At 33.5% G+C, this 14,191-nt stretch overlaps 1 protein-coding gene across 3 annotated transcripts in view; it reads right to left on the bottom strand.

The window, feature by feature from the left end:
- Positions 1-14,191, bottom strand: part of TBCK (TBC1 domain containing kinase) — a 261,067-nt gene that overhangs the window by 141,864 nt on the left and 105,012 nt on the right. For all 3 annotated transcript variants that reach the window (XM_033214930.1, XM_033214929.1, XM_033214931.1), the window contains 2 exons: positions 1,230-1,266; positions 102-263 (listed from right to left, as the gene is read on the bottom strand). In XM_033214930.1, the coding sequence (XP_033070821.1) occupies positions 102-263; positions 1,230-1,266 (199 nt within the window). The remainder of the gene's footprint in view (positions 1-101; positions 264-1,229; positions 1,267-14,191) is intronic.

A 14,191-nucleotide genomic window follows, 5' to 3' on the forward strand; every position in this document is an offset into this window, starting at 1 on the left:
GTGCTGAAGGCCTGGATGGTTATTTTTGCGAATGGCTTAAGAATGTGTCATTATTTCATAGTCAAATTTCATTTAATGGTTCCATTTATTTAGATCTATACCTGGTAAATCGGAGAAGAGAAGAATGCACTCATTAAAGCCATTAGCCAAAAGCCGGTCCCGCAACTGCTGAAGAATTGCTACTCCAATACAGAATGGGAAAGAGGAATTCCCAAGTAGTAAGGTATCCCAGAGGTGGAAAATTTTGTGTAGTGGAAACACATCTGTAAAATGATAAAAATATAAATAAATTAAAAAACCAAAATAACAACAATTAAAACAGTAACAACCTACTTTACTAGTTCTATAATTATTACCTTATGGTCAAAACTATTATTGAAGAGCTAATACTACCAAACTCTTTTAATGAAATGTTTATTTGGCTTTGAAAATTTATAGCTTCCTAAGGCATCTTAAAAAATTGATAATCAGACTGGCCAAACAGATAATATTTTTAACCCTATTAACCATTCATAATATGTCTTCCCAGAACTTTCCAGTTATATTATTCTCACAGATTTATTTATCTAGATGAACTTTAGTGTTGTTTTAGGTACAGTAAAATGACATATCTATTATATTATCTAAACAACTGTTTTAATAAATTCCCACCAAAAATCCTATGAGCAGCTTTCTATTTTTTGTAACTGCCTTTTTCTTATTAACAATACTATGTATATCTTCCAGGCCAGTGCATAAAGATCTACTTCAAATATTATTACAGTTACTATGTAAACCATATTTTTTATTGGTAAGGATGTCCACTTTATTAATATTTGTAGCAAATTAAAATATTACACATTCACATAATCTGCTTAATTTCTAGAGGAATCCTAGTTTAAAAAATAAAAGTTATTGAAGAATCTCTGAAAATTAAGCCTGATTTGGTTGTAATAGTTGCCCTTATAAGCTTTATGTAAATACTACAGTTGATAATTTTTTTCAAAGGGGGACAGAGTTTGTACAAATATCATGAAATGTACAATAGGTTTTTATTTTATAGAATTCTCACTTTATATTCACGGATCAGAACGATTGAAATTCTTTTCTACCCAACTCTATTATGTTAGAAATACATAAAAAGACTTACTATATCTGCTCAATATTATTGCAAATATAAAATATGGGGAGGCACTGGCCTGTCTTTGCGCTAATACAATATCAAAAAAACCAGGGGAAGTGATACTTACGAGTAAACATGGTGAGAAACCAAGGGATGGCATAGAGCTATGAGTGGAAAAAGGGGTACAGGGAGTGGATAAAGAGGAGATAAAAGAGGTAATTAGAATGATTACCAATAAACTAAATGGTAATGTAAATTCTAAGTTTTGATCTACTTTATTGGTTAAAATAAAAGAGAATGTAGTGTTAAGTTTATCCTAAAGCTGCCTCCTTAAATGTTTTAAGTTCGGCCTAAAGGTTTCTCCGTACAAAGTGAACGGTAATCTAACTGGATGTGTAAACAAGACTGTAGCAAATGCTGAGCTGTAACCAATCTAGCTGCTTCTGTACCTCACTTTTGTTTCTGTAGGTCATTTTTCTTTTTTTGTCCATAAATCTTCCACCATGTGGCTATGCTGGAGTGTCTGAACCTCTTCTGGCTTGGGGGCTGCCAATTTATGAATCGGTCTTTCCTCAATTAAACTCTGTTAGATTTAATTTGTCAAAGGTTTTTCTTTTAACACAGGTAATTAGTTATTACTATCCACATTACAAATGTAGATGACTCTTTTGCCAAAGATTATTCACAGTATGTCTTCATTTCACCAAAGGATAGACTCAAGACTGTGGCTAATCCAAACGCAATACTGGGATACTAATTTCAAGGGTATATTTTCCTTTTCAGGTTTGTACAGAATATTTCTGAGATTTTAAAGATCCTTGTGTTAGTTAAGTGACTGGATCAGGGGATACCTAGGTATCTGTTTAAATGTTATTTGTGTGTGTGTGTGTGTGAGATGGTGTTTCCAGATGAGATCAGCATTTGAATCAGTGGACTCAGTAAACTGTCCTCCCCAGTGTGGGTAGGTATCATCTAATCAACTGAGAGACTGAACAAAACAAAGGTAGAGGAAGGAGGACTGTGCCTCTTCTTTTCTACCTCACTGCTTGAACCGGAACATTTCATCTAATCTCCTGCCTTTAGACTGGGATTTGTATCACCAGCCTCCTGGTTCTCAGGCCTTTGGAATCAGAATTACAAAGGCCTCTGGACTTTGAATTATACCACTGGCTTTCCTGGGTGTCCAGCTTGCAAACAGCATATTGTGGGATATCTCAGCCTCCATAAATGTGTGAGCCAATTACTCATAATAAATCTCCTTTATCTATACTTATATATCTCCTATTGGTTCTGTTTCTCTAGAGAACCCTAATACAGTTCTCATAAGTACTGAGGTACTCTTAACTGTATTTTTTTTAAATGTTCACAATGTCTCAATAAAAGGTGTTAAGAAGCATGTGCTTTTTGTTACCACTTTCTCAATTAACAGGATGCTTCATAACAGACTAAAAGTAATAAGATCTAATATTACCATTATTAACAATAGTCTGACAAATTTATTTTCCTGTTTACTACCTATAAATATATACATACACACATATATAGCTATATATATAGTATAAATGGTTCTATATAAATATATATAGACATATACATTTTCAAATTTTAGAAGGTTTTGGAAGTGACAAATCATCCTTAATTTATAAAAGTAGAGTAAAAATCTCCTTTGTCAATAGCAAGTATCAAAAATCAACAATAATTTACCAAAAAAACCTGAAAAAGTACTAATTTTATTTCACTTTGTGAGTTAATACAGGCTGCTATTAAAGACTTCTTTACTACCTACAGGGTTAGTTTAAATAAATATTATTTCAGCATCTAGCAATTATGAATTTATGAATAAAGGTGCATATTGTCTGTGCATTTCACTCAATTGAGTATTTATACTATCAAGATGCCAGTCAAGAACTTGATAAGTACATGGTTTATTAAAATCTAAGTACTACATGTGAAATAAAATCCACTCATCTCCACCATATCACCATTTTTTTATAGGCTGACATTTAGATACATTTTTCTAGGGACAACATAAATGGGAAAAGGAAAAAGTACAAAGGTATATGACTTCACTGTAATGAGTAAGTGTTGTAGAAAACAATACAATATAAATTGTCCATTTTAATTTAAATTAAAAAATAAAGTCAGCAAAATTAGTTTCATTGCTATTATTTAACATCTCTTTTAAAGGCACAACATCAACATTACCTTCTCCCCTTTTGATGAAAGCTAATTGTCATTAAGAATCTTCTTCAAATTATTTCAGCAACTAGCTAACAGTGCCTTTCTCCCATATTAGTCTTTTTAATTAGCTTCATTAAGATCTATGGAAGAATTCTGCTTCTGACCAAGGTGGCATAACAGGAACCAGATTTACCTCCTGAACTGAAACACCTAAAAGTCAGACCAAATATATAAACAACAATTTGTACATCTTAGATATTAGGCAGCAGAGAGTGGTACCTGAGAGAGGAGAAACAAATGAAATGAACCCTAAAATTGTCCAATTTACTGCATGCAAAGTTCCAGGCCACTGACAGGGAGGAAGAACCAGAAAGAGCTTGGTGGTTGCCCTGAGCTGAATATGCAGAGTAGGAAATCTGGAGAGACCAAGGTGGATATAATCTTCAGGAAAAAGTGTCCTGGAAGATGCTGCCAGAGAGATAGTTGCATAGAAAAAGCTCCAGAAGTCTGCTGAAGGTTCCCCTCAAATCTTTGCTAATTACTGGAGAGTATATATATATATATGTGTGTGTGTGTGTGTGGTGTGTGTGTGTGTACACAGAAAACATATATCTGACTGTGTACATATATATAACAAAGTGGGGCAGAAACCACTTCAAATGATTAGAGGGAAAAAATGCCAAGCTCATAACATGCCAAGAATAGTTCATTTTCTCACTAACCAGAATGAAACAAAAAACAAAAAACAAAAACAAACAAAAAACACCCACAACTGTTGTAAACAAGGCATTAGGGAGAGTAGTCAGGAGAGTACTGCTTTAGTAATGGAGCAAAATTATGCTCCCAAACCAACCTTCTCTGGCCCCATTTAATCAACCTTAAAAGCAAGCCTTGGAAGGATCAAATTGTTTCAGTGTAACTTAACTGCACCCAACCACACTCATGGTCACCCCCAAACTGCCTCTTTTTTCTACCAACACCATTATTATAATCATTTAGGTAGAAAAATCTTAGGCATAAAAGTAAGTCTGATAGATATTATTTTTACAAGGTCTCTTCAATCTTCTGCTTCTGTCCATTCATACTGAACTAATCTTGTTTTTGTTCTCATTCGTTCTTTCATGGACTACTGCAAATGTTTCATAATTGTTCAGTTTCTACCTGGTCCAATATTTCCTTTAGCCAAATTGATTTTTCTAAATATGCAACTGTGATGACATCATTCCCCTGCTCCACCACGTCAATACATTTCCACTGCATACCAAATTAAGTACAATTTTGTACTCCTGCATTTAAGGCCACTGTGAATTAGTGAAAAAGCCAAGGACTTGGAGTCAGAAAATACACATCTGAGTTTTGACTCTGATGATTACTGGATACCATGCCTTGGTCAAGTCAGTTAACCTCTGTGAATCCCAGATCTTCATTTTTCGAAATAGGAAAGACTAGTGTCTGTCTTAACTATGTCATAGAGATGGTGTGATGTAGAAATAATATATGTGAAAACGCTTTGGAAACAGTAACAACCTGCAAATTTAAAGTAGTATTATTATTAATATCAGTATAAGAAACGGCATCAGACTAAATTTCTTTGCACCTTCCCACTTGCCTACACGTTCTACTTCCCTCAAAGACAGATTTACTATGATCTGAACACACTACTTTCCTAACAATGCACTTTGCATTTTCTTCTTTGAATGCTCTTTCTTGATCATTTCCATCAATCAAAGCTCTACAAGAATTTTTCCAAGACTGCCTCAAATGCCATTTGTTCTGTGAAAACTTTTTGTATATATTTTATGATACCTATCCCACTATGGTTTGTATCATATACAATATAGTTGTATTATATATAATTATAGTAATCATTTCTATATTATAATTACTTATCACAACATACTGTACTATACTTAATTCTGGGTATATTCATTCACTCTTTCATTCATTCATGCTTGCTTTTGTTCATTTATTCAATATGAAATGCTTTGGGTTATATGCCATGTGCCCCACTCTGGCAGAAGAGTCAGATATATGAACAGATACCTAAAATGCTTTACTATTAAGTGCAACAATACAAGTTCTGGTATAAGGTAATGGCAGCAAAGTTACAGTAGCTTATGGCCTTTCCTGTCAATATTCTCTGCAGGAGAATGATAGAATTCTTGTGAATAAATGTTATTTTACTCATTTATTCATTAATTCAATATTTACTAAGTGCCTAATACATGCCAGATCTGTGTTAGGTGATAGGATATAGCAGTGAATAAAGCATAGTTCCAGGCTACAGGGAGCTTACAATAAGAGCAGTAGATATTCATTAAATATTCTCTCAACCCACTCCAATCAAGTTCTTGCCTCCAACTCACCACTGAAACTGTTCTTACCTTGGTCATCAATAATTTCTATGTCATTAAATCTAATGGCCAATTCTCAATTGCAATCTTTCTTTACCAATCAGCAGGATTTGACATAGTTGACTATTCTCACTTATTCAGAACACTTTATTCCCTCCACTTGGCTTCCAAAACACTGTACTCACCTAGTTTTGTTCTTATCTTTCTGACTGCTCCTTGTCCATCTCCTTTGTTGGTTCCTCTTCCTCTCCCTGACTTTCTACCTGGAGTCTCCCAGGTTCAGTTCTTAGATATCTTTTCTATTTTTCTCCATATAATAACTGTATAGTTTGAGGGCCCTCATATTTACAGCTCCATCCCTAAACCTCTCCTACAAATTCTGAAACTGTATATCCAAATGCCTGTTACCTCCACTTGCATGTCTAACAGATACACATATCCTAAAATTAGCTCCTGAGGCTTCCTTAAAAATCTATACCTCCAAGTACAGTATTCCAAATCTCAGTTAGAAGCAACTCTACCCTTTCAATTGCTCAGGTACTTGACTCCTCTCTTCCTCACACACTGTGTATTTGTCACCAGTAGTCCTGCTGGCTCTACCTTCAAAATATTGCAGCATATGAAAACTTCCCACTACTTCCACTGCTAATATCTTGATTCAAGTCAACACTATCTCTTGCCTAGATTATTGCAATAGTCCATGACTAGTTTTGTAGATTCCATTCTTGTCCATCCTTGGATTTCTCTCAGCATAGCAGTCAGAATGACCTTGTTAAAATGTTTACATGAAACATCACTCCTCTGCTCAAAAGCATCAGTGGTTTTCCACTTCTAACAATAAAAGCCAAAGTCCTAACGATGTTCAATAAAACTATGTAATATGGCCCTCTATTATCTATTTGGCCTTATCTTCTTGTTCACTGTGCTCTAGTCACAATGGTCTGCTGGCTGCTCCTTCACGTCTCTGGTCCCCTTCACATCAGGGCCGTAGCAACTGCTGCTGCTTGGGTTGCTCTTTCCCTTACTTTCTTAAAGCATTTATTCATAAGTCAGCTTTTCTGTGAGGTTTTCTTGGCTACCTTATTTCAAAATTCATGGTCAGGTGCGGTGGCTCACTCCTACAATCCCAGCACTTTGGGAGGTCAAAGCGAGAAGACTGCTTGAGCCAAGAATTCAAGACCAGCCTGGGTAACATAGGGAGACCTCATATCTACAAAAAATTTTAAAAGTAGATGGGTGTGGTGGCACATGCCTATGGTCCCAGCTACTTGGAAGGCTGAGGAGGATTACTTGAGCCCAGGAGGTTGAGACTGCAATGAGCCATAACCATACCACTGCACTCCAGCATGGGTGACAGAGCAAGACCCTGTCTCAGAAGTAAATAAATAATGAAAATTCAATCTCTCCTGTACCTGAGCACATAACATCCATACCTCTGCTTTAGCTTTTTAATTTTAATTAGAACTTACCACTACCTACCAATATAGTATATTTATCTTCATTATTGTCTATCTACTCTAGAATATGAGGGCAGAGATTGTTGTCTATCTCTTATTTTATTGCTGACATATTATCCATGGCATAGAAAAATGTCTGGCACATAATGGGCACACAAATATTCGTTGAAAGGATCATTCAAATATTTGTTGAAAGAATGAATGAAAAACACAATGAAGATAAATTAAAGTGATTAAGGATCCAAATAGTCATGAGATTATATACTTTCTTAAGAAGTTTTCAACAAATATGAAATAATGAGAAAATGAGTTAGTCCTTCCTTGCTTAATATTGGGGAAAAATCCTTCATATTAAATAGCAGGATATATTTAAAAAATTAAACTTGAGATTTTGTTATGTACCTATACTTTGACAATAATTATAAAAAAATTATTTAAAATAAGCAAAGCTTATTCTAATGATATTTGAAAAGTAATAATTAGTTCAAGTTGAATAAATATTTTTAATATAACATGTAACAGCTCCTAGGTGCTTACCAGAACCAGTTGTCTCTTACCAATTAAGGATAATTAAGATTAATAAATAAGTAACGTACTCTGTGAGATGGTAATGCCTATTATTTTTTTTCTATATTTCTTCTTTTTAAAATATTGATATTTTCATCTTACTCAGGATATTGGCACAGCTTCATAATATAGCCTGATACAAAAAAGACATCAAGATACAATAATTTTGAATACCAGGCAGGTTTTAATTAAAAAGAAAAGCAATTTAATATTAGAGATATTATTAGCTATTTCCTAATTTAATAGAAAGTAAAATCCAATGAAAAGAAATCATACATACTCTAAGTATTTTCTCCAGATCATGAAATTATGCACAATTCATTTGGTGTAGTGCTATTCTACACAGTCAGCTAAGTAAATGCTGCCCCCTAGCAATATCAAGCAAGAGTAGTGATATTTAGCATTTCATGAGATCCTTCCATGTGGTCTGGTAATGTCAAATTTAGCACCATCAATAGGAAAAACAAAGGCAGGGGGATAATTTTCTTGATTTTGAAAAGCAGAAAACTACATTTTACTACTACAAAGGGGAGTCCCTTTCTATTGATTTTCTTAATCCACATCCTTTTTAAGCATGCTATATTGTCTATCATAAGTCACAAGTCTTTTCATATTTAAACTATTATACGCCTTCAATGTAATACATATTGACCATGAATTTAATGTTTTTGCAATGATTCTCTATATGTACATTAGGGAAACATACATATAGACATTCCAGAAAATAATGTGTAAATATCTGCACTTTGTGACCTGATAAAGTACTCTCCTTGAACCTTTAGGATGATTGTGAAGACTAGTTAATGGATCTAGAACACCTGGCATTTAGTAGACTTAAATATAGGAGTTACAATGATCACCCAGAATCTTCAGTAATGGAAAAGTATTTTAACAAGCCAAAGTTCTGAGGTAACCTCATTAAGTAGTATAACAAAAGACACATAATTATTATTTTTTTTTTTAAATAGGAAAGGTATGACCAGAAGGTAAAAAGAATAAGACTCCTAGGCACTGTATAAAATATTTTATTTATCAGTAAGAATTATTTCATCATTATCAATTAATTATTCTCAACTATGCATAAAAACACTAATAAGAAAACAGAAGAATGATGGAATCATCTACAAGGATAGTACAGTATCAAAACAAATCATCACTATCATGCCATCCTTCATTTTTCTTTTTGTGCTAGCCATAATATTGCACCATCTTTCAAGAAGATATGAAAGATGTACAGAGACACCATCATTATAGATTTTTTGTTTTTTACGTTTTCATTGAACACAGCTAAAGATTGAGAATTTTTCATTTTCCACCTTTATTAAGAAGAAAAGAGGAAAATGTTTCTTAACAGAGGACAATGTTTTACAATTACTGGACTCATCAGAAGATGAATACAAAAAGATAGCAACAATTTAACTCAAGTCAAATGGTAAAATTAGTTATATAAGTGATACTGCAAATTGTGAGTGCTCAGATGACAATCTCTTAGGTGAATTTCCTCAAACATAGCTATCAGAGTAAACAATAAATAAGTCTAGAATTCTCATTCAGTCAGTCATTCAAAGTAAAGGGCCTCACCACACGATATTTTGCAACAAGAAACCTGGGCCATTTTACTTTGCTAAAAGGATATATGAAAGTAATATTTGATTTTTTAATGATATTTGTATACCAAAATTTTTTTGATACAGTTTAAGCAAATAAATGCTATAGGTGTATGTGTTTGCAATGTAATTATAAAGAAATAAATGATATAGAAATAAAAATTAAATTTATTCTAATTTGTGTTCATAAATCTAAAAATGAAAATGTTTTCAAATTATGGAAGAAAAGACAGCTGTTCTTCAACAAAGTTATGAGCTCTGTCAATGTTTCATTTTGATGATTGTGTTTTAACCATGCAAGTGCAAGAAGAACCAGAAATCAGCTAGAACCTATGAGAGAGAGACATATTTGAAATCCGGAATCGGTATTTATGTGATGGATATCCTTCAGGCTCATGTATGACAGCTGAACAGTAAATTCAAAGGACACATACACATATATATTTTCACATAAATACATATATACTTTCAAAATAAGTAATATATGACATAAAATTTTGGGTTTGTTGTGTTTAAATTATTACTAAATATTTTAATACAGTTTTTTACTATGCTTTATTCCACTTCTGCAAATTATTCACAAAATGACTTAAACATGTAACAATAATGTAAAAGATCCCTTGGACTCAAAAAGTAAACGGTTAATTTTTTTCCCCTATATACCAAAAATTATATTAGTTACATCTTTTATAGGTCATGAGTTCCCTAAATAAAAAAAGAAACAAATAAAAAATAACTAACTGTATAAACATACCTTTTACTATTTATTCTTAGTTGGCTTACAATATTGAACTAAAGAACTATACACTGAAAACTTACAAGAAAATCACTTGGATAATTTAATGGTTCTGAGATCTACATTATCATTTTTGGGAAAGATTAGCTATAATTCCAGAATACATTTCAATTATTTCATTGATTACCACAAAAAACTTTTCAAAAATTTCAAACATAATTCATTCTAATTTACTTTAAGTAAAAGAAAGACTATAATACATGTTATGTAGCACTTTGTGGGAGATAGAGAAGTAACTTAAAAAATCAAGCAATTAAAAAGATTAAAATTCAAAGTGGCAGAAAATCTCATCAATTCAGACAACTATGCAAGTTTTTATTTTTATTAGTACCATACCTCCTCTGACAGATTATTCATTAACTGACATAGCAAAATAATATATCCATTATAGCTTGTAATATAATGTTCTTCTAAATATGAATCATATTAATATAATCAAAGAAATAATGCAACATGATCAAAGTATAATAATATTAATTAAAGAACAATACCCCTTAGCAGTTATAGTGTGCCTGGAGCTGTGTTGAACAGTTTATATGCATTCTCTAATTTAATCACCACTATGAGGTAGAATTTATTATAATGTACATCAATGGTAAGAGGATTCTAGGTAAAAAACCAAAACTAAAACTAAAAAAAGATTATGTAATTCGCATATGGAATAGCAAGAATTTAGAACCCTGGGCATTTGGCACAAGTGTCTGAGTACTTAACCTCTATACCAGCCTTCTTAAATCTTGGTCACAGGCCTCTGATGGTCCTTGAGACCTTTCAGGGGTCCACCAATTCAAAGCTATTTTCATAATAATACTAAGATGATTTGCTCTTTTTACTGGATTGATATTTGTGCTAGTGGTGCAAAGTCACTGGTAGATAAAACGGCTAGTATCTTACCACAATTTAAGGCACACGGACCAAAGTATAATAATGGTCATGTGAAGGAGTAAAAATTATTAAATTTATTAAACATCTCTTTTAAAATTTGTGAAATGAAATGGAAGTAAGTGTAAAGCACTTGTTAAATCATTGAAGTACAAAGAGATAAAGCACTTGGGTAATCATCTGTGAGCTAACATTGATGGTTTTTGCGAGAAATACTATGTTTATTTGAAAGAATGACAATGTTTTTTTAAATGTACAAAGTGAAACAGTTACTTTAAGAAAAAATAAGAGCTTTTAGGCAAAGGTTAAAATTTTGGAAAGCTAATATCTGTCACTGTGAAATCGGTAGGTTCCCAATACTTAATCACTTTTTGGAAGAGATCTGTTGTGATATTAATAACTGTGATTTAAAAAATATTATATAATGAAATGTTTCAGAGTTGGAAGATCTGTGTAACTCAGTGAATCAATATTTTTCAAATTACCAATTCATGACACTACAAAATTATGTATGAGTAAAAGAGCCATTTAAATTGCAAGATAGAGTGATGGATTTTAGTATAACACAGTATGAGGAGTTCATCGACATGGCTTTAGACTGTACATAGCAACTAGCTTTAAGAAACAATGAGGTCAGGAGTAGTGGTTCATGCTTGTAATCCCAGCACTTTGGGAGACCAAGGCAGGTGGATCACTTGAGGTCAGGAGTTCAAGACCAGCCTGGCCCACATGGTGAAACCCTGTCTCTACTAAAAATACAAAAAAAAAAAAAAAAAAAAAATTAGCCAGGCATGGTGGCAAACACCCGTAATCCCAGTTACTTGGGAGGCTGAGGCAGGAGAATCACTTGAACCCAGGAGGCAGAGGTTGCAGTGAGCCGAGATCACTGCACTTCTAGCCTGGGTGATGGAGTGAGACTTCATGTCCTATGTAGGGACATGGATGCAGCTGGAAACCATCAGTCTCAGCAAACTATTTCAAGAACAGAAAACCAAACACTGCATGTTCTCACTCATAGGTGAGAATTGAACATTGAGAACACTTGGACACAGGAAGGAGAACAACACACACTGGGCCTGTTGTGGGGTAGGGGGAGGGAGGAGGGGTAGCATTAGGAGATATACCTAATGTAAATGACGAGTTAATGGGTGCAGCACACCAACATGGCACACGTATACACATGTAACAAACCTGCACGTTGTGCACATGTACCCTAGAACTTACACTATAAAAAAAAAAAAAAAAAAAAAGACACCACTGCTCTGAGACATTTAAGAAACTACCACTATCTGAGAAACTATTTACATGTCTGTGTGAGGTCACATTTTCTTCATATACTTAAACAAGTAAAAAGATTATAAAAAGGTAAAACAATACCATTATTGCATTTTTGGGGAAAAATGTAACTAAGAAAAATATGTTATTTTGTTTAACATGCAATGAGTTTGTTACTGTTATTTTTAAATGAATTAATACATAAATATATTTTAAATCTCTATAAATATTGATAGCTATAACCCATATAAACAAAAACTCTTTGAGGTCCTCAGTAATTTTTCAGAATATAAAGGGGTTCTGAGAGCAAAATGTTTTAGAACTGCTGCATTATGCCATACTTCCTTTCACCTGTTTCTGGACAGCATAAGGAATCATTAGATTAGAAACAGATGTGGGGGGTAATGGACATGAAGATTTACTGAATTGGAAAACTTGCTAGATATTCAACTTGTGTGTATAGTTTTTTGGCTAGAAAATACCAAAATGTCATTTTATCATCCCTGATACTATTAATAGCCACTTTGATTTCTAAGATCTGGGCACTTTCTGAAAGGTAATCAAGCTTCACTAGGAGAAAGAAACTTTAATAAGCCATTTGTATTCAAAGGCCTTAATGGATCCAATGCCAGTAGAATGGAGTTTGTACTAATGCTGGGGAAACCATAGCAGCTATCAGACAAGAGGACACATCACAGGACTCTTCAGAGAGACTACAACAGGTTAGTAGGACTCTTATTATAAGATATTCTAAATAAGGTGGATATTCCTGGTTTTTCCTGTAATTACATCTTTATAAAATCTGAAAAGCTCATTGTCAGTATTCTCTTTAGACTAAAATCTAAAATTTATTTATGTAACAACATAATGAAGGTAAGAAACAAATGAAGGAACAAATACGTAATTATTTCTGAGTGGTTTAAACTCTGCTGAATATAAATTTTGACAAGATTGTGATAAGCTTTTAAGTAGTATAAGCATCCTTTCAGATTGCAGTTAAATGACAATGGCTTTACAAGCATATCATAGAATTTGTTAGCTTTATCTTTAGCTGTGACAGTAGGTTGAAAAGGCATGTATACTACTGATAGACTCCTTATCATTTCTCTTAATGGTTACCTGACAACTCTTCATAATTTGCAAGCTGAATACTATTCACAGAATTTCAGGAAAACAGTTCCCTTAAGAATGAATCATACTTTCCTGTTCTCATTTTAAATGAGGCCTACTATACTTTTAAAAGCAGAAACACATATCAAGACAAAAATGATAAATATCAGCCTGTCCCCAATTTTATCAAATACATGTTATTCACTATTTATATGAAAATCACATAACTATCATGAAATGTATAATCTAAACATCACATCAGTATACAATATTTCTAACTACTCAGGCTTTAGCAGTGCTCAGTATTCAGAGTTCCATGACCCAGAGCAAAAGGAAAAAAGCCAGAAATCACAATCTCTAAGATTAATGAGGGCTTACTTTGATAGGTTTAGTTCTTGAGTAGGAAACTTGGTTTGGTAAATGATTATCAAAGTACCCACTCTTCCCCTTGATAAATCTAGCCTGTACTGTTGTTAGAGGCATAGAAAGTTACCTCAATAATTACTTTAAAGGTAGAACATTAAAGACAATCATTCAGAATTTTCAAAAAATGCTATATACACAACTAATAAAATAGAACTAAAATATTATTAATAGAGTTAAAAAATGTTTTAAAAAGTCCTCGGCCAGGTGCGGTGGCTCAAGCCTGTAATCCCAGCACTTTGGGAGGCCGAGGCGGGAGGATCACAAGGTCAGGAGATCGAGACCATCCTGGCTAACACGGTGAAACCCCGTCTCTACTAAAAAACACAAAAAACTAACCGGGCGAGGTGGCGGGCGCCTGTAGTCCCAGCTACTCGGGAGGCTGAGGCAGGAGAATGGCGTAAACCCAGGAGGCGGAGCTTGAAGTGAGCTGAGAT

The sequence above is a fragment of the Trachypithecus francoisi genome, unplaced genomic scaffold, assembly GCF_009764315.1.
Source record: "Trachypithecus francoisi isolate TF-2019V2 unplaced genomic scaffold, Tfra_2.0 Lachesis_group1, whole genome shotgun sequence".
Classification (NCBI taxonomy): Eukaryota; Metazoa; Chordata; class Mammalia; order Primates; family Cercopithecidae; genus Trachypithecus; species Trachypithecus francoisi.